At 37.2% G+C, this 20,545-nt stretch overlaps 2 protein-coding genes across 2 annotated transcripts in view; one reads left to right on the forward strand and one right to left on the reverse strand.

Moving 5' to 3' along the window:
* Nucleotides 1-1,450: 1,450 nt before the first annotated feature.
* On the reverse strand, nucleotides 1,451-7,055 carry prpf38a (pre-mRNA processing factor 38A). The gene is made up of 10 exons (XM_052140888.1): nucleotides 6,873-7,055; nucleotides 5,275-5,434; nucleotides 5,055-5,176; nucleotides 4,858-4,943; nucleotides 4,624-4,734; nucleotides 4,400-4,506; nucleotides 4,254-4,280; nucleotides 4,033-4,136; nucleotides 2,214-2,262; nucleotides 1,451-2,118 (listed from the first exon to the last, which is right to left on the reverse strand). Exons 1-10 carry the CDS (start codon nucleotides 7,000-7,002, stop codon nucleotides 2,073-2,075), a joined length of 942 nt encoding a protein of 313 aa, XP_051996848.1. The 5' UTR covers nucleotides 7,003-7,055; the 3' UTR covers nucleotides 1,451-2,072.
* A 119-nt stretch (nucleotides 7,056-7,174) lies between these two features.
* Nucleotides 7,175-20,545, forward strand: part of orc1 (origin recognition complex, subunit 1) — a 33,196-nt gene continuing 19,825 nt past the window's right edge. The window contains exons 1-11 of the mRNA XM_052140869.1: nucleotides 7,175-7,333; nucleotides 7,514-7,636; nucleotides 9,108-9,235; nucleotides 9,332-9,504; nucleotides 9,775-10,153; nucleotides 10,277-10,481; nucleotides 11,807-11,905; nucleotides 12,193-12,255; nucleotides 15,101-15,205; nucleotides 16,108-16,345; nucleotides 16,729-16,835. Coding sequence (XP_051996829.1) covers nucleotides 7,539-7,636; nucleotides 9,108-9,235; nucleotides 9,332-9,504; nucleotides 9,775-10,153; nucleotides 10,277-10,481; nucleotides 11,807-11,905; nucleotides 12,193-12,255; nucleotides 15,101-15,205; nucleotides 16,108-16,345; nucleotides 16,729-16,835 — 1,595 coding nt within the window. The 5' untranslated portion in view covers nucleotides 7,175-7,333; nucleotides 7,514-7,538. The remainder of the gene's footprint in view (nucleotides 7,334-7,513; nucleotides 7,637-9,107; nucleotides 9,236-9,331; nucleotides 9,505-9,774; nucleotides 10,154-10,276; nucleotides 10,482-11,806; nucleotides 11,906-12,192; nucleotides 12,256-15,100; nucleotides 15,206-16,107; nucleotides 16,346-16,728; nucleotides 16,836-20,545) is intronic.

The following is a 20,545-nucleotide window of genomic DNA, read 5'->3' on the forward strand; positions in this document are numbered from 1 at the left end:
TGCCATAGCTTGAAGTTTTGCTGCTACATTTCTAGTAGTAAACTGAATTAAGACTGATAATTATTGTTTATTTTACCATTCTTCAATGCAGTGGCAATTTAGTATTCAATTTAACACTCTACATCAGGAGTCAAGCTTTAATAGTAAAATAAAATATTTGGATATTATAGATTCTAAAAGCTTGTTTTTATATTGGCCGAAAAGCATACATTTGTTTTATTCTCAGAACATTATCAACCTGTTTACACGCTCATGATGTGAGTCACGTCAATGGTTTGTTTGGCATCCCATTCAGCACACATCTGTATAAAACAGGCTGCATGACACTGAGAAATGATTACTGCCAGAGTAACATTCACATACAGGTGTGAGGGACATTTCACAAATAACACAAACAACAAACATATTTCTCTCTCGTTTGGTTTTGCTCACGTGCGATGATGATCTATTGGGATTTTACCAAAGATCAACACTGAAAAGGTTTGCTCGCAGACTTGGCAATAAACAGCACGAATGGACATGGAGTGACTGCAACACACTTTTCTTTGAGCAGAATATTGCACTATTGAGCACTTTAAGGTTTTTTTTCCGAAGTGGAGACAAAGCGCGCACACTCGCATGCACTGCATTGCCAGATTGCATAAATTAAGTATGACGTAAAGCGACGTAAAAGTATAAATCTCTGATTGGAGTATTGCATCTATTATCTGGCAACCCTGATCATATTAAAAACTTGTTGATGCGCAATAGGTCCCAAAGCCAGATAAATGAAAGATCTGATAAAAGACGTTCATGATATATCAACCACGGGCAGTAGTTGGCCCTGGTCTGCAATTGAGGGTGTTCCAAGGTTCGAAGCACCCCCGTAGAACAGGGCCTGCCTCTCTATTCTGTTTCATTATAATGTGTAGATTTGATATTACTCTTGACAAAAACAAAAAAGTAATAATAAAAAAAACAAAAAACAATGCTTGTCCACATAGCTGTAAGAGCTGGAGAGCAGGGCTCTTTTAGAAACACATTTCCAACACCCCATTTGATTTTGGACAGTAATCGAACAAAATAAATAAATAATATGAATTGATCTACAACTCATTTAGGTGCTACTGTATCTATAAAGTCCTTAGTAATCCAGAATTTCAATAGTTTTTTGTCTTTTTAAAACAAATTTCAAAAGACAACATGAAAAGCATAATTTTTATATTGCTGATCACCCACATTTAATTTTACCAGCTGACACATGAAGCTGAACTGTGCAACTTTTTCAGTGTGAAAATACTTTCTCCTATCTCAGATGAATATGCAGGGTCATGCTTGTGTTAATTTTCAAGAACTGTAAACACTGTCTCTGTGGTTACAATAGAACAACACTGACTCAATCAATAGTGTGAGTTGAGGGGTGGGACTATCTGTTTGTTCGATTAATGGAAGACATATTCAGAAAGCTGTTTTAAAAACTGTTTATTTTTGCAATTTGGTTCGGTAGTGCAGAAATGGCACAATTCATCTTTAAATAAGCATGTAATTACAGTAATACATGAGGTCAAGAAGTCTCTTGAGCAAATGTTCCATACGATTTATTTTTCCTTCTAAAGCTCTACAATTACAAGTTTCAGTTATCCAAAATAAAGGCCCCCTAAGTACAACAAAAGTATGTTTGTGGTTGTTAGGTTCAGCTTTCTATTGGCTTGAGCTGTTCCAGTTCAACTTAGTAATCATGCCGATTTTCTCTGAAGTCAGAAACTCAAATAATGCACACAATTATGTTAATTCATGTAAAATAAATATTAGTTGACAGTTGGAATCATTTGTTGTCTTTATAACGGATGAAATGCTACCCCCGGTAAAACTACAACACATCAAGTTCTTATTAGTCTAGCTAATTAAGGAATATACATACAAACAGACAAAAACAAAACTCTTCAGGTTGTAAATCTTGATTACAAGTATAAAACAACACCCAAAACTTCTGAGGAATAAATGGGCTAGGTGATTTACACAATGACATCAAGCTTTTTATAACATAAACTGGCTTGTTTTTAAATCTATAAAAAAACAAGCAAAAATAGAGATCACTCATTTCCTCTTCGACTTCTCTTATGACTCTTCTTTGACCGACTAAACAAAAAAGAAAAATACAGCATGAAACAAAGACAGGGGAAAAAAATTAAAGCCAATCATTTCTAAATTCAGTTTATATATCCAAGCCTTACCTTTCTGGGGACTTGGAATGACTACGATGCCGATGACTTCTGTGGTGACCTGAAAGAAAATATGACAAAATTGATTTACTGTCAGTTTCACCATTTACTCAAAAAGCATCAATAGGCAAGCGGAACACATGTACAGACATTTTAAATGTTCAAAATAGGCAAAAACTCTTTTGTGAAAATTGTGAGAAAATAATGAATGTAATGTAATGTAAATACATGCACACAACCCCAATTTTGAAAAAGTTGGGACAGCATGAAAAATGTTAATAAAACAGAAACTAGTGATTTGTAAATTAACTTCAACCTTTGCTAAATTGAAAACACTACAATTCCGCTTTATATGATGTTTTACTTTTTTAAATGAACTGTAATTTCAAATCAGATGATTGCAGCACACTCCAATTAATTTGGGACAGTAGAAAGTTTACCACTGTGAAACATTAAAATTTCTTCGAATAAAACTTATTCAGCATTTGGGCACTGAAGACACAAGTTTGTTAAGTTTAGAAAGTGAAAATTTCCCCTATTCATCCATTATGTTGGTCTCCAGCTGCACAATTGTACGGGGTCTTCGTTGCCGTATTGTGCGCTTCATAATGGCCCACACATTCTCAATTGGAGATGGTCAGGACTGCAGGCAGGCCAGTCTAGCACCTACACTTTCTGCTTACACAGCCATGCACTTGAAATCAGGGCAATATGTGGTTTTAAGTTGTCCTGCTGGAAAATGCAGGGACGTCCCAGGAAAAGATGGTGCTGGATGGCAGTATATGTTGCCCCAAAATTTGTACATATCTGTCTGCATTCATGGTGTTCTCACAGATGTGTAAGTTACCCATTCCATGGGCACTGGAACACACCTGGCCCATATGGACACTGACTTTTGATAACAGCTTGGATGGTTTTTCCTCTTTGGCAAAAACTATTTGAAATGTGGACTCATCAGACCAAAAAACACGATTCCACTGTTCTACTTTCCATCTAAGATGAAACTGAGCCCAGGGAAGTCGGTAGCACTTCTGGACAGTGTTGATGTAGGGATTCTGCTTTGCATAGTAAATTCTTAACTTGCATCTGTGGATACAGCAGCGAATGGTGTTGACTAACAAAGGTTTACCAAAGTTATCCCAAGCCCATGTTCATGATATCCATAATGAATGCTGTTTTTAAGACAGTGAAATCTGAGGGATCAGATATCACATACATTCAGAAGTGGTTTTCGTTTTGCACTTTATGTACTGAGATTTGACCACATTCCTTGAATCTTTTAACTATATTGTGCACAGTAGAGGGTAAAATGCCCCAAATCCTTCCAATTTGTCTTTGGGGAGCATTGTTATCAAAGTGCTGGATTATTTGCTGAAGTATCTCTTGGCAAATTGACTAGTCTTGAATGATCCTTGATCTTGAAAGACTAGGCTGTTTTTGGAGGCTCCTTATACAGTATACAGTATTAAGACACAATTACCTCACGTGTTTAACATCTCCTGTTTCACATCGCCTTATTTCAACTTGTCAAATTGTTATTAGTCTTAAATTGCTCCATCTAAACTTTTTTGGGAGTGTGTTGCAATCATCAGATTTGAAAAGACTGTAAAACGTAAAACAAAAAACAATGAAATTCACAAAAATATATTATGTGTAGTTATAGTGTTTTCATTATAGCAAAGTGAATATAATTTGCAAATCACTCCTTTTTGTTTTATTAGCATTTTTCATACTGTCCCAACATTTTGGGAATTGGGGTTGTGTAATTATATATATATATTCTGTATATTTATATTTACAATGATTTCGAATTATATTTATTTGGCTGTACCTGGAGATTTGGAGCGGTGCCTTCTATCCCTTGATCTGCTGCGGTGTCTCCGAGGACTTTTGCTGCGGTGACGGTCCCGATCTCGCTCGCGTCTGGGGGATGGGCTGAATGAACAGAGAGTAATCAGACAAATAACACCATATTAAAGTACCTAATCATTGATTGATATGTCTAAAACTTCACTGCAAATATTTCAATTGTTAATAACAGATTGCACATACCTTCGTCTTTTAGGTGATCTGCTCCGTCTGAATTGAGGCAAAAATATTTTTTATCCTTATATATCAGTCTGACAATCTATGATATTATCACGGTGCAAATTATGGGAGGAAACGGGGTGAGGAGGATGAGTGGAGCTGTCACTGACCTTCTGGGTGAGCGGCTGCGTCTGTAGCGTGGAGATGGAGATCTGCGAGGCCGGTCAACATCTCTGTAACTTCGTCTATGTGGCTCTGGTGTCTGCGCTCTCTCTGGCTGCAGTTGCCGAATGGAGGCATATCAAATACATTTACAGGAATATTTGACATCATGTCATCCACCACAATGGATTTTCTTTGGATGAATTGTTACACATTGGGAGTTCAACTTGACCTTGTCTTCTTCCTCATCCTCCTCTTCACTGGTTTCCACCTCATCCAAGTCTTCCTCCAGGGCACTAATACGTGTATCCAGAAGCTCGGCTTCCTCCAGAACCTGCCTCTTCTGTGATGATGATGAAAGACAAACACATTTGCTCATTATTTTCTGTCATATTGACTCTACTTGACTCAATACTCTTCCTCTGAAATTCACAGTTCTCCAAAGAAAAGTCAAAGACTAACCAACCTGAAGTCTAGGGAGAATGATGTCACACATACGTTCTGCATGAAGGAGCTCATCTATGAACTCATCCACATGCATCAACTCAAACTCTAGGTAAAAAGGTAAATCATTATTTGCAAAAGTCCTTTGTGCAAGGAGAAAACATCCAATGTCAGACAACCACTGAATATTTAGCTCTGTGCATCAAACAAAGTGCTTACCTCCATTCCTATTCTGGCTTTTGATTTTTCTGTAGTCATTATATAAAGGTTCTAAATACTTGTAACAGTCCACAGATGTTCCAGTCAGGCGCATATACATTGCTCCCAGCAAACGGACATACCTAAACAAAAACAATTAATTAATTGCAAAAGTTAAGTGTGAAAGGCAAAATGTGAAAGGCAAAATGACAAACAGCAAACACATAAATTGAACACGAACTTGAAATCTTCATTTTTAATGAATTCTACAATGATGTCCTTTTCCGGCTGGATCTGCAGCATCTTCAGGGTAAGGCATAAGAATGGAGTTGGCTTTATGTTTCCTCCATATACTCCACCAACAAACTTCAGCTCCATCGCTTTGTCCACAACAAGCTCAGCTACATAAGACAGAGGGGACCAAGACAAACCAATTATGCAAGAATGCATAAATAGAGTGATATATACACCAATCAGCCACAACATTAAAACCACCTGCCTAATATAATGTGTGCTGCCAAAACTGCACCAAACAGTATCTCAGAATTCTGAGATGCTATTCTTCTCACCACAATTTTACAGAGGGGTTATCTGAGTTACCGTAGACTTTGTCAGTTCGAACCAGTCTGGCCATTCTCTGTTTACCTCTCTCATGAACACTCAGCTCACTGGATGTTTTTGGCACCATAAACAGTAAATTCTAGAGACTGTTGTGTGTGAAAATCCCAGGAGATCAGCAGTTACAGAAATACTCAGCCTGTCTGGCACCAACAATCATGCCATGGTCCAAATAATTGAGATACATTTTTTTCCCCTATTCTGATGGTTGACGTGAACATTAACTGAAGCTCCTGACACGTATCTGCTTGATTTTATGCACTGCAGCCACGCGATTGGCTGATTAGATAATCGCATGGATGACTGTTGGTGCCAGACGGGCAGGTTTGAGTATTTCTGTAACTGTTGATCTCCTGGGGTTTTCATGCACAACAGTCTCTAGAATTTTCTCTGAATGGGCCAAAAACAAATAACATCAAGTGAGTGGCAGTTCTGTGAACAGAAACACCTTGTTGATGAGAGGTCAACAGAGAATGGCCAGACTGTTTCGAACTGACAAAGTCTGTGGTAACTCAGATAACTGCTCTGTACAATTTTGGTGAGAAGAATAGCATGTCAGAATGCTATTCTGAGATTCGGGTTGGCGCTCTTTTGGCATCATGAGGGGGACCTATACAATATTAGGCAGGTGGCTTTAATGTTGTGGCTGATCAGTGTAAGGTAATGTAATGAACCAGTCAGTGTCAGAAGACATTTTTTACCTTTATGATGGCATATTTTTTTCTAACCATTTAAAACAAATTGTCTCTTAATTAATTAATTGTTACCTCATACACCAACAATTAAATCAACAGCAACAAATTTTTTATGCCATAGTATATATAACTATACTTGCAAAATAAGAACACTATTAGATGTTACATTTCCTGTATATGTAATGTATATACATATAAACAATACATATTCGTTGCAATGGCATATTTGCCCCCACATTTTGAATTCTGGGGGCATTGTTTGCCCAAGTTCTCCTTAATTTCTGACCCTGATACCAAGGCTCCTTCTCTCATCCTCAAGATATGTTGCTTATGTTGCTAACAGTAAACAATTAAGGAAAACTCGCCAACTTCCAAATATAATGATACAGGAGGGGGGCTTGCTTCCATTTTAATTCTGGACATATGGTAAATAAGCATTGCTATTTTCAGTCGACGGTAAATAACCGCAAGAAAAATAAATAGAATTTGTAGTCTAGCGCGCGCGCGCGCACACACACACACACACCTGTAAGTCCAAAACATTCCTCTTTCCAGTACTTGGACTCATAAATACGGGTCCGTATAATCTTCTCCACAAGATACTGAGGATTTGTTCCATGTATGCTGTTAGCATCTTTTACAGTTCTATTGGCCATGACTTAAAAAATATAAATGAACGACAGAACCGCAGAGAAATACAGAAAGAAGAGTTACTTCCGGGAAATCTATGCGTCACATCCGTAAATTCTAATGGGCGGGAATATGTTTTTGTCCAATCAAATATTCTTCATACGTCATCTGCGCGCGAAATAGCCGTGTGGGGTGCACGATTATGCTCTCTGTCTGCTGTGTTTTAAGATGTGTTTAACTTAATACGCATTTTATTTTTGACTTTCTAATAGAGACGGTTACGATAACGTGATAATTTAATTGTTAAATGTTCACGCGTTTATTAAAGACATTTGATAACTTTTCAAACATCAGTTGGTGAGTAAGACCGAGAGGTGTTGGAGATTTAAAGTTGACTGCATGAGGAATTATTTTAAATAAGTTTTTATTACTAAAATTAGTTTTTAGATATTGAATATATTGTTTTGTAAACCATGTAAACATCATTGTTACTTTATCCCCCAATGGTGTTGTCATTACTGGCGTTGTGCTGTGCAGATATTTTATCCATCTGAACAGCATCATGAGCCGGTACATCACAAGACTGAGAATGAGAAGAACATACAAGTGGAACGGAAGACCGATCGATGAAGACAGGAAACTGAAAAGGCAATACTACGAGTAAGTGTACAAATAACATGTTTTCAAGTTGAAAGCTATTCTAATATTTTTTATCAGCGCCTTAAAGTAAAAAAGGTTTAGGTGGTGTGTTTTCTTTTTCTTTTTTTTTTATTATTTGGCGAAAGAATAAAATGTTAAATGTAAAAATGTCAGTAGTAGCAGGGTTGTGGAGTAACGGAATACATGTAACGGGATTACGTATTTAAAATGCAAAATATAAGTAACTGTATTCCACTTTAGTTACAATTTAAATAATTGGTTATTGGAGTACAGTTACGTTCAAAAAGTATTTTAGTATATGCATTTTTTGGTCATTTGTTTCTTTTAATATTTAGTCCTTTCAGATGAAAAACATTTATACAAATAAATGATGCAATCCAAATTGCATTTGAACAGCGGTGAAACACTTTCTTATGAAGTTTTACATTCATACGAGCAGACAGAGAAGTACGTTTGAAATAAGTTTGGAGCAGAAGGAATAGAAATAAACCTTGTGTAAAATGTCAGCTTTACGCTAAGCTAAAATGCTATTTCTAGCCATTTTATATGCACATGTTACCAGGTTTTAGAAACAACACTGAATAAGATATTTAGCTTTTTGAGAGAATATATTTTTACATGTGTATTTTGTCTTGCTGTACTGTTTTTATACTCAAAACAAGTAAAAAAAAGTACCAGTACTGAAGAAGTAATCCAAAGTATTTAGAATACGCCACTGAACTTGAGTAATCAAACGGAATACATTAAAAATGACATTTTACAGCATGTATTCTGTAGTCTGTAGTGGAATACATATCAAAAGTAACCCTCCCAACCCTGGGTAGTAGGTATCTGTTGTCAAATTACAGGGAAAAAAGAGAGGATCCCTTTTAGCTTTTTTTCTTCCTCTTTTCTTCCCAATTTGGCATGCCCAGTTCCAAGTGTGCTTTAAGCCTTCTTCGTGGTGGCATATTGACTCGCCTCAATCCGGGTGGGGGAGGATGAATCTCAGTTGCCTCTGCATCTGAGACCATCAATCCACACATCTTATCACATGGTTTGTTGAGCATGTTACCGCGGAGACCTAGTGACTGTGTCTCACACTGTTCTCCGCGGCATCCACGGACAACTCACCATGCACCCCACCGAGAGCGAGAACCACTTTACGGTGTTCAAGAGGAGGTTAACCCAACGTGAATACGCACCCTAGCCCTTGAGGTCAAATATCAAAGCGAAATGCAAAAACATGGAAATATTAGGGAATTAAAAATTTTTGATTTCCAGAACTGGAAAAGACATGGAAATTTCAATAGTGATGGAATATCTATAGCACTAGCAATGCTCAGTTGCCATTTGTGAGTGCAGTCTGTATTAAATGGTTTTTAAAAACCTTTAGCCAGTACTCTTTTTAAATTATGGGATTTCATTGATCAAAAAAATTGTTGTAACCCTGAATGTAACAGCAAGACTGATCTGATTAATCTTCATTCAGATCCATGACAATTTCTGTTGAGGGAAGGACGGAGAATGCATCCGTGTCGTTAGGCCAGTACATTCTGATCGAAGGGGATGATGATGACAATCCCTTTGTGGCACAACTTCTCAAACTCTACTATGATGGTAAATATTTCCTATATTACATTTTACAATGTCTTCATTCAGAATATGAGTACTTGCATGCATTCTTACACAAATGTCTGATACATTTGTTTCCAGATACAGGAAAGAAAAAGACCGCGGTAGTGCAGTGGTTTGTGCGTTTGTGTGAAGTACCACCAAACAAGCGAAAACTGTTGGGCAGAGACCCCCATCCTCAGGAGATTTTTTATTACGAGGACCGCTCTTGTGATAATGAAGTGGATGCAGAGACTATTCTTGCCGCAGTACAGGTACGCACAGCTATATGGCTTGTAGAATCTGTTATATAAATGGACGTCTAATTTTTATACACCGTGAATGTGCATCACACTAAGATAAAGCTGTAATTCAAATGGGCGGAAATATTTTTCTGTCCAATCAAATATTCTTCATACGTCATCTTTGTGCGAAATGGCCATGTGAGGTGCTGTAATAATACTGTAGATTTTGTGAATGAGCTGGCCATTTTTTCTAATAAATACATTTTATATTTAATGTGTTATTTATATATTTGCTTTTAGATTGATTATGTCCCAGCTGAAGCTCCTTTTCCAGAGGGCAAGAGCAAAGACATACTATTTGCCAAACTCTTATGGGACACCAAAGCCTTCAGAGTGTTGGATCCTGAGCTGATGCAACCCCCTCAGAGCCCCAAATCCCCACCACCATCCTCACGGTGGTCTCAGGCTAGGATTCTTCCAACCCCAGACCCTACGGTAATGAAGCGGGCCATTTCAAGCACCATCACCCGCGGCAGCATGAGCACCGGCAAAATGACCTCCGCTGAGGCAGAATCTCTCCATTCGGCCTCCAAACTATCAGCAGCTAAAGCTCTTAGTGCAAAGAGGAGAAGCAGAGTTGCCTCTGGACCAAATGTTCGCAAGAAGCTGGATTTGTGCAGTGAGTCCCATGTTTAACTGAAAATTCCATCCATCAACATTAATAGTAGACATTGCATATATTATGCTTTTAAAGATTTCTCCAAAGAACTGATATATTGATGTCTCTGTTCTAATTTGCCAGGTCCAGGTAAAAACATGACTCGTGATGATGTTCTGGGACAGATTCTTGATGAACACAATGAGACATCGCTGACTTCTCGGTTAAACACGTCTCCACCTGGCCGCATTTCAATTAGACTGACTCCACTTAATCTTAATGATGAGGAGGCTAATACTTCTCTGTCCTTACACAGCCCTGATAAACTGGATAAAGACAGTGCATCCAGGTACATCTCTTTACATATGTATCTGTTGATTTATGAGGTCTGGGTTAATTATGTTAACACTTCATGGCCATGCCGACTGTTTGAAAATCACTATGAAGGTAAAGTTTCAGAACTGGTGTCTGTAGAACAAATTTTTAAACTGGGATTGGCCTTTTTTTTTATTTTCATTTTTTTATTATATACAATCATTGGATTTGCCTACTACATAGAGATTCCCCACTTTCATTGGATAGTAAAAAAAAAAAAAAATGGAAATGCCCACTGATTAGGAAACGCCCATTTTTGTTCTGCAGGGACCTATACTTCAAAATGTAAATGTATTACGTTAAAATACTTTCTCTTATTCCATTATAATATGCAGAGACAACTAAGATATTTGTAGGTTGGTTTCACTGAAGCATTTAAACACAGTGGCTCTGTGACACTTTCAAAACATAGCTTTTTTGTTTTATTAAGCGTTGACTCACCCAAAAGAGTTAGTTTTGGTGGGACTTCAAGTTTTTCAGAACACTGGTAAATGTAATGAAGGGGTGGTAAGAGTGTTTTGGGCACCTGAAATGTCCTTTTGTACTGCTAGTAGTATGTTACATGCTTTACCTTTATTGTAGTGCCGTGAATGGTTAAAGGGATAGTTCACCCAAAAATTCTCTCATTTACTCACCCTCATGCCATCCCAGATGTGTATGACCTTCTTTCTTCTGCAGAACACAAATTATGATTTTTAGAAGAATATTTCAGCTCTGTAGGTCCTCACAGGAGCATTAAAATCAGTGCCAAAATTGTAATGCTCCAAAAAGCATCATAAAATAATCCATACGACTCCAGTGTTTTAATCAATATCTTCAGAACAGATATGATGGGTGTGGGTGAGATACAGATCAATATTTAAGTCCTTTTTTTGCTAGAAATTCTTCTCCCTGCCCAGTAAGCAATATTCATGAATAATGTGAATCACCAAAAACACAAGTAGAAGAATGTTAAAGTGACGATTAAGTGAGCATGGAGGAGAATTTATAGACAAAAGGACTTAAATATTGAACTGTTTCTCACCCACACTCATCACAATGCTTCTAAAGATATTTATTTAACCACTGGAGACTCATGAATTAATTTTATGCTGACTTAAGTGATTTTTAGAGCTCTAAAATGTTTCATTTGAGTTCAGCTAATGAAAGAATGTCATACACATGTAGGATGCCATAAGGGTGAGTAAATGATGAAATTAAATTTTTGGGTGAACTTTTCCTTTCAGAGTCAGTTGAAATCATATTGCATATATGGTAACATTAAGTAGAGTTTAGTTATGAGTCCCACTGCCGTTCTAGTGCCTTTGCTGATGAAGATCCAGAGCCACTAATAAGTACAGGCAGAACGCCCCGGAAAAGAGAGGCAACCCCCAGGAGAACAGGTTTAAGAGGCCTGAAGTGAGTACTCTTGTAGATCAGACACAGAGAATACATAGACACATTTTTCAGGATTTTTGCTTTTCTTTATCTAACACAAACACTACGTGGCTATTGTTCATTACACACTTCTATTTGAAAACAATGCACTGTTTAAGCACACAGCTAATGCTCCTTTCATTTATAGCACTGGTGGCTCCTACTTCACTTTCTACATTTGTTTATGTTTTTGATATGCAACTGAAAGAACTCTGAAATAACTTGTACTAATGTGACCTACTAATGTAAATGGTCTGCTCTCTAAACAGGCCGAGAACTCCATCCAGGAGGAATGATTCCTCTGCACTCAGAGAGCCAGCACTGGCTGCTCTGTAAGTATTGGAATTCTCTATAATCTTATTCCTATTTCTCTTTACTGTGGCCACTCATTTACTGCTGCAGTACTTCTAATGATGTATTAGTGTGTGGAAGTATTGATAGTCAGGGTCGTATATAAATTCGCAGAGCATTGCATTCAACAACTTTGCAATGTGAAATAAATTTTTAACAGCAATACTTTTACTAAATCAAACCTCTACGATCATGTTGGAGAAAGAATCGTCATTGTCAAGTAAATAATTGTATTTACTCACCAGACATTTGACCACATGTAAGCGTAATGTAACTAAACTGAAAAAGGGGTCCTCTTCATATATGTTCACGCAATATAGTATATATTTTATTTTATTTATATATATATATTGCTTTATGATTTTAATCACATTTTTGCTTTTTAAAAATGTACAAATTTTAAATTCTATCAATTTATATGATATCATGAAATCACATTTTTAATAATGATACAAGCTGTTGTCACTCTTTGAAATTTCGTACACATTTTTAACAATTCACAAGGTAGGAACCTAATAATTTATTATTAGGTTGATATTTAATTGTCAAAACAAATAATTGCGATGATGACAATGAATTGCCTGTTTTAGGGCTATGATGATTAATTGTCTGTTTTAGGTGTTTCATGAATATGACAAAATATTTACCATACAAACTCACTATGTGTGCTTCATGCACACAACAAAGTCATTTATACAAATTTCGCTTGGGTCATATAATAAAATAAGGGTATACGATTTTCTTTTCAGGCTTCAAAAACGTATGATGACAGTCAAATGTATAAAATTTCAAATAATTAAAATTAAATTTTAATTCTAGAAATATGTCTAAATAACTAAAATGTATCGTATTTGTCTGATTTTCTTGTGATCCATTGGACTTTTTCAATGTTTTGTTTTCTTTTGCTTCATTTGTAACCCAGCCAACATGTATAGCTATTATATTTGCAATAGTAAAATATTTATGCCTTAAATTCTTTACTTTCACACATTATTTTAAGGCTCTCTGATTAACTCATAAGCCCTTATTTCTCATGAAGGAAGACTTAAGATTCTGTTTCATCTTCACGCTCTCGAGAGCTGCTCTAGTGACGAATGTGGTGCGGTTCCATGAGATGCTCAGAGTTCAACTGAATGAGACACAAGTGCTTTTTCCTGTGCGCACATGAGACAGCATGCAGGGAAAGACGAGGCTGAATCCAGCTTTTTTTTTCAGTAAAAGGGCCTCTGTGCTTTGACACAACTTTATCACTGGCGAGTGAAATGTTCATATCTATTTGCCAGTGGCTAATAACAAAACATTTTTGGTTGTATAGTGTGAAATTTACTTGCAATGTAGAGTGCGGTAAAGGTGCTGTGATGAAATGGCATGCATATAACTTCCCTATTACCTGTAAAATATCACTGGAATAGGTGCCATGAAATATCACACCTGTCTCTGTAACGGACCTAGGCTGACTCGGGGTCAGATGGCAAATTGCTCAGGGGGACCCATCGCCCTCCATCTGGTCTAACACAATGGCCTCTAATATGTCTGTGTGTGTGCACACATGTCTTTGGAGGGCAATGTTTTGGAAAGAGGGGTCATGGCTAATTCAGCGGCTGGTCTGGTTAAGTTCCAGAATGGCTAAAATCATTTACAGCACCTTTAAATCTCAAAACACAAAAACAGGAGTTAAGAGACTAATAAACATCTTATTGTTGCCTTTGGTTCCTTTTCACCTTGCCTTTTGAATTTTCAATGTTTTGCCTGCAGGAGGCAGAATATAACCAATTAAAATGATGTTCAGATGAATTGGTAGTTCTCATGCATAGCCAGTTCAGATACAAAGCTGACAAAAAAACAGCACTGAAGCCATAGATAATTTTACCAGTATACCATAGCTTACAGGCATTATGAGATGCAAAAAGCACTCCTGAAAATTACACAATTGTGTGTAATTAAAGCCAGGCAACTGAGATCTTCACTAACTTGTAAACACGTTACAAAACATGAATAATATGGAATATTTAAACAACCATTTAATTTTTAAATATTCAACAGTTCAGGCTTGTAATGTCACCTTTGCATTGTTCCCTTGTAGTGATGAAGATTCCATGTGCAGTTATGCACTGTGAAGCTTGTGTTAGCACAATCTGCACTGGAGTTAAACTCTTACTCTGGCATTTAAATGATGTCACCATTTAACATTTTTGGCCCATTTTCTAATCTATAGGTGCATTTATTCAGGCCAGTTGTGTGATATAATGGTAGTGCTGCACGATCCTGATTTATTTCCTCTGATATTGTACATGCGATTATTCATGTCATTTTGAGGCTATGCATCAAAACTACTTTATAGCTGTTCCTGAATTGCTTTAATATATTATAAGCATGAAAAGCAGTGTTATTCACATTTTGAATAAATTGCACACCGTATTATTTGGATAGTGAGCATTTCTTATATGCCTTTAGACTCATTTAAACATGTCAGATTTTCCTTTGAATTCATGCACATAACAGTTCAGAAAATATATGTTGTAAATGGAACATTTTGGCACAATGGGAGTACACCTAAATGGAATGCAGTTATACGTGATTATACAATTGATTATATAAATGCGATAGCTGTAATTGTAATCTCAATACATTTTTTTAAATTGTGCATTTCTATGTAGTGACCACTAGCCATTTTTAGCTTTTAGATCTGAAATGTACTAATAATGGTGTGAGCGTAGCAGATTGTGCCAAGTAATCCGTATCAGACTGGTTTAACCACATTGTGTTTTTTATTTATTTTTTAATCTTACTCTGTTTTGTTTCATTTTCATTTGCTCGAACTGTTAGAGCTGAAGAGGAGCATGAAAATTCACCCGTCCAGAGTGCTACTGTTAATCCTCGTTCTAAGAGGAAATCTGCTCAGCTTGTATCCTCACGCATCAGAAAGCAGCTGTAAGTTTGGTTTGTTTTTAGTTATCAATAAAAAATTAACCATATCAAAGAAATATATTTGAGTGCAAAATGAATGCAAAAATTAAAATTCACTTATAATTTACTAATGCCATCCCAGATGTGTATGACTTTTATTTCTTCTGCTCCAAATAATGCAAGTGAATGGTGATCAGACCTTTTTAGCTCCAACAATCACATAAAGGAAATGTAGAATTAATCCAGGTGTGAAATCCATATCTTCAGAAGTGATATAATAGGTGTGGTAGAGAAACAGAGCCAAATTAAATCCTTTTTTGTTCTAAATCTCCACATTTACTTTTACATCTGAAAGATTTGGAGTAAAAAGGGACAAACTCTTTTCCACCCACACCTATCATATAGGAACTTTCACTTGAATTGAATGGACCTACAGCTGAGATACATTTCTAAAAATCTTCATTTGTGTTCTGCTGAAGCAAGGAAGTCATACACATCATAGATGGCAGCAGGGTGAGTAAATGATGAGAGAATTTTCATTTTTTGGGTGAACTATCCCTTTAATACACATTATTGTTCTTATCTTGTTAACTATAAAGGGGTGCATGGTATGCTATTCCAAAAAACAGCAACAAAAATAAACATTATTTTTCAGTAAAATGCAATTTTTTTTTCTTTTTCTGGCTGACATCATCAAGCCCTCTTATTTGTCAATCCCCTCCCCTTCAACCAGTTGTCGCAAAGGCTACTTTTCACGATTACAATTCCCAATGGATAAAGTCAGGTCCAGTCCTACTGTTTTTTCTTGTTGAATATATTGTCGCTCGCAAATACGTCACATTACGGAAGTAAAACAGGTTACGAACACAGTTTCTTAATTACTTAAAGTTTCTAAAAAGATATGTTGTATTGTCTTCATTACAAAGGAATTTGCAGGGCAACAAGTGTGACCTGCAGTCAGATGGTGAGGATGGAGATGATAATGATGACTGCTTCATACCTGCTAATATTGACCTTCAGAGCAGCAGCGATGAGGATGCAGAGGCAAAGATGGACAGTGAAGATGAGCTCATAGTGAAGAGGCGCAGAGGTTCTCAAACACCACGCACTTCAGAGAAAACCCGGGCCTCTTCCAGAACCCCACGCAAAACACCCAGCAAGAAGGTACCATGAAGTTGTCACTCGCTATGCATGGTCCTCCTGCAAGCAATTAATGTGCCATCACAGAACCCAAGTTTTGTTTCACATAAAAAGCCACGGAAAGTAATTGAAAACCTGGAAATTGCAGGAAAAGTTAAACACTGATTTCTATCCCTGACAAAATCACTGAAATGCCCAGAAATGTTATGAATGTGTTTATATTTTTATAGTGAATATAGAGTTTTCTAGGTATGCTCGGCTTTCAAATATTGTACAATTCTCTAGAAATCAGTACTTTCTGCGGTTTTTGATAATTCAGTAATCGCAAAGGAATGGAAAAGTTGTGGGAATCCTGAACGTTGCATGTGGCAATTGATTTAACACCGTTTTATTTAATTTAATTTCAGATTCTTCCAACCACCCCACGTACACCACGTCATGTCACTCCCAGCATTCCTAGCAGGAGTGCGCCAGCCAGGAAACCAGGGAATGTTCTGGAAGAAGCACGGGCACGGTAAGTAAGAACACAAATGCAATTCCCACCAGACTGTTTATCTAGTTGAAGCAGCATCATAGATTGGGCAACTAGCTTCTCCAGAAAGACCATGCTGGTCAACCAGCTTCACCAACTAAGCATTTCTGATAAACTGCATGGCTGTCCTGATAATAGAGCTGGGTGCAAGACTCACAGTTTTCCATAGAGAAAGAGGATGCAAATGATGTGACAAAATATACTTGGGTTGTAAAAACACCAGCTAGATCAGTACTAAGCCACATAAACTGGCATGGGCTAGCCTGGACATACGTGCCTGTCTAAGGTGGTCTTTTCAGCCCTTTGCTGCTATTCAGAATTGGTTAACTATAATAACTTCTTCTGTAGATGACCTTTCTGTTTCATAAATGATAACAAGGGCATCATGAACCTGTTTTGTGGGGGCACTAGTGGCAAACCTGGCTCATAAGATGCTTTAAGGGAGATAAACAATTAGTTTGCGTATTGGAATAGTGTTTCAGCAACAATTAATTTATTGTAGCAAATTTGTATTAAACTGCCCGTGTACACAACCATTAATATGCAAGAATCGTATAATAGAACATTAGATGTAATGGGCAGATTTAAATATACCGCATTTATCCATTATTAATATGTAGGACAAATGATCAGATTAGAAATCTGAATAAAATTCTCCATTAAAAATGTAATGCAACAGGCTTGTTGTATCCGCTCACAATTCATATGTAAGGAATTAGCTTAAGGAAATTATGATTAATTCACTTATTTAATTAATTAAGGTGTACTTCTGATCACTCTGCCACACTGAGTTGATAGTTGATATTTGACACATCTGTAATTCTTTGGAGTAATACTATTCTCATGGCTTATTAAAAATAATATTACAAATATGTTTAGATATGGTTCGAGCTTCAGAGTGTAAATCTTTTAAAAAAAAACAAGTGATATGATTTTTTTACCATATATCAAAATATACCAGTCAAATTAGCTTTGAATACAAGCAAAAATGTTTTGCTAATCTAAAACAAACGAACTAACACATAGACAAACAAACGACAGGTTGGTAAGTGAGCTGTAACAGAAGGTGAATGGAAATGATCTGTACAGAGAAAATGTAACTTCATTGCGTCTATAGACATTGCCTTGAGAATCATTGATGCTTCATTTAGTCTAACTCTATTTGCAATCAGGTTACTCAAATTATATTAAATAGACACCAGCACTTTAAGCAAAAGTTTGGAGATGTACATGCATTTCCTTGCGTTGCTTTGGTTCTTTGGCTCTTTGTTGAAAGTTCTGGTTGTTCCGTCGATGATTTGGACTTCTGTTAAGATTGTGGATAGTTTGTGGAATGAGGTAGGGCTTTGAAGCAAGGCCTTCCACAAGGAAGACTTGCGACTCCCGTCACGTGTGAGTTGTGCAGTAGAGAGGGAGAAAAGACTCCTCTGAACTTTTCGTTCCAAGCTTTCCTGAACTCTACATTATGCAAACCTAGGCAGAGGGGTGCCGAAGAAGGCTAAGAGCCACGAGAGTAAGACTGGACGAGATGTGACCATAAAGAGAATAGCGTAGTTTGTCCTAGGAGGGGAGGCTTTGTACTGTTGAGGTTGGCCACACCCCAAAGTTGTCTTCAGCCAAAAGAAGTATCTTTTCAGATACCATGTGATTATCTTTCTATCCCTCCTTTTGTGTTGATTGAGTCTGTTGTTTTAAAGGGTAACTAAACCCCTGCTCAGAGTCTGACTCCACCCACTAGCAATATTTGAAAAATGCTGGAAAAGTGGGCAGACCCCAGCGGGGATAGAGGGGACGAACCGCGGGGGGGGCGTGCACCTGAGACCCGTGGTGACGGATTTATTGACAGCTGCTGTCAGACTCTAAAATGGAGAGTGACTGGAGTGACGCAAGTAGCTTTGCCACGGAGCGGTCTTTTGAATTCGAGGACTTTTCTCCCCACCTTCACCTGAAGTGGAGGAGGGTGAATTGTCTGTGGACACAGGGCCGGAGCCATATCAATTCGAGCCGCTGGCTCAAACTGCGGTTTTAACTCCCGCATCGCGATCGGCATCCGACGATGCTAGCGAAGCAGTCGCGCAAGGGAGAATGGGGTCAGTGTCTAGCTCGTACCAAGGGCGTGTTGAGCTGGAACCTGCTTACGTCAGCTCTCACCGCTTACGTCACGAACTACCGCAAACAGCCAATAGGAAAATTCAACTGCAGTAACCACCGTTCAACCTGAAGAGGGCAGCACTCAGACGTTTTTACACCATATATTGTAGAATTAAAACACTTTATACACAAATGTCAAAAAAATTACTTTAATCAATGACCAGTACTAATAAAGCCCCATTCTTACAGATCATTAACTAAAAAAAGTTGGTTTAGGGTTTAGTTACCCTTTAAAGGTTTCTGTTTCCCACTCAGAATCGAGCAATGTTTAATCATGGCTGAAACTGAATATATCAAAAGTTAATTATCATAAACATTCCTGAAATGCTGAAAGAATCTCAACGATAGTAAACATGATGTGCTTTATCATGAATGGTTACCATTCTAGTAAAATTACATGAATAAGACAAGATTAAAGATTGTAGTCAACAATTTGTCAGTTATTAGTGATTACAAATCACTACACATATGTTAAAGGTTACATCAGGCTACAATAATTTGTGTAAGATAAAATTGTATTATAAAAAATAGACTGTGCATTGTTCACGCACTATATGCATTGTTAAAAAACTAAGAAAAGTTTGTTTGTACATTTGAAGTTATGAGCAGAGCATTAGTTTTGTGTCCTGCTAAAAAGAGACAGTTTTCAAATTCTCTCGTCTCAGAGAGTTTTAGTATGTGACACAGGAAATGTCTAATTTTTAAGTGTCAAACTGGTTAAATCGAAGGACAAATGAGTGTCTTTCCATGTCAACCATGGGGGTTTCTTCTGAAAATGGCCTTTAGATCATGTGATGATCATTAACATTCAGGGCATTCCTGATTTACAACATGGAGAGGAGGAATCTTGGTGCATCCACAGAACTCTTTGTTTTCAAGGCAGTTAACATTAGCCAGATACGGGTTTTAGCTCAGACTCAGTTGGTGCCAGCAGAGATGAGTCTTTACTTTGACTTTGAGGATTTTCTAGTATGACTGCGGGCCTCTGGGTCTTGGTTTTAATAACTTTGAAGTAAATATCAGTGGACATCCTGGATTTAAGTCGTTCAGCATGGAAATGTATAATTCTTCTGCCCATAAGATCCTACATTATTAAACCCAACAAAATTGCATATGAACTTTACAGCCAGTGATCACTGTGCTTTTTCATTATTTGAGATGCTTTTAAGTTTTAATTTTTTTCTAAATCTCCACTTTCACTTCCTCCGTCTTTTATTTTTTTACTATTTGCATTCTTCGTGCATAGTGCCACCTACTGGTTGTAGCTGGTCAAAGGTGGTGGTTTATGGGAAAAAAAAAAAAAAAACACTTCAATATTGATCCATTTATCATCCACACCTATCATATTGCTTCTGAATATATGGATTTAACCACTGGAGTCTTATGGATTACTTTATGCTGCCTTCATGTGCCTTTTGGACCTTCAAAGTTCTGGCCACCATTTGTATTGTATGGACCAACAGAGCTGAGATATTCTTCTGTTCAGCAGAAGAAAGGCACATCTGGGATGGCATGAGGGTAAATAAATTATGAGAGAATTT

Source organism: Xyrauchen texanus, chromosome 13 (assembly GCF_025860055.1).
Source record: "Xyrauchen texanus isolate HMW12.3.18 chromosome 13, RBS_HiC_50CHRs, whole genome shotgun sequence".
NCBI lineage: Eukaryota > Metazoa > Chordata > Actinopteri > Cypriniformes > Catostomidae > Xyrauchen > Xyrauchen texanus.

Coding starts and splice junctions, on each gene's coding strand:
- prpf38a (XM_052140888.1), bottom strand. CDS start 7,002: ATGGCCAATAGAACTGTAAAAGATGCTAACAGCATACATGGAACAAAT. Junction 4,137..4,253: donor AGATCACCTAAAAGACGAAG/GTATGTGCAATC, acceptor CTGTTCATTCAG/CCCATCCCCCAGACGCGAGC. Junction 2,119..2,213: donor CATTCCAAGTCCCCAGAAAG/GTAAGGCTTGGA, acceptor TTTTTTGTTTAG/TCGGTCAAAGAAGAGTCATA.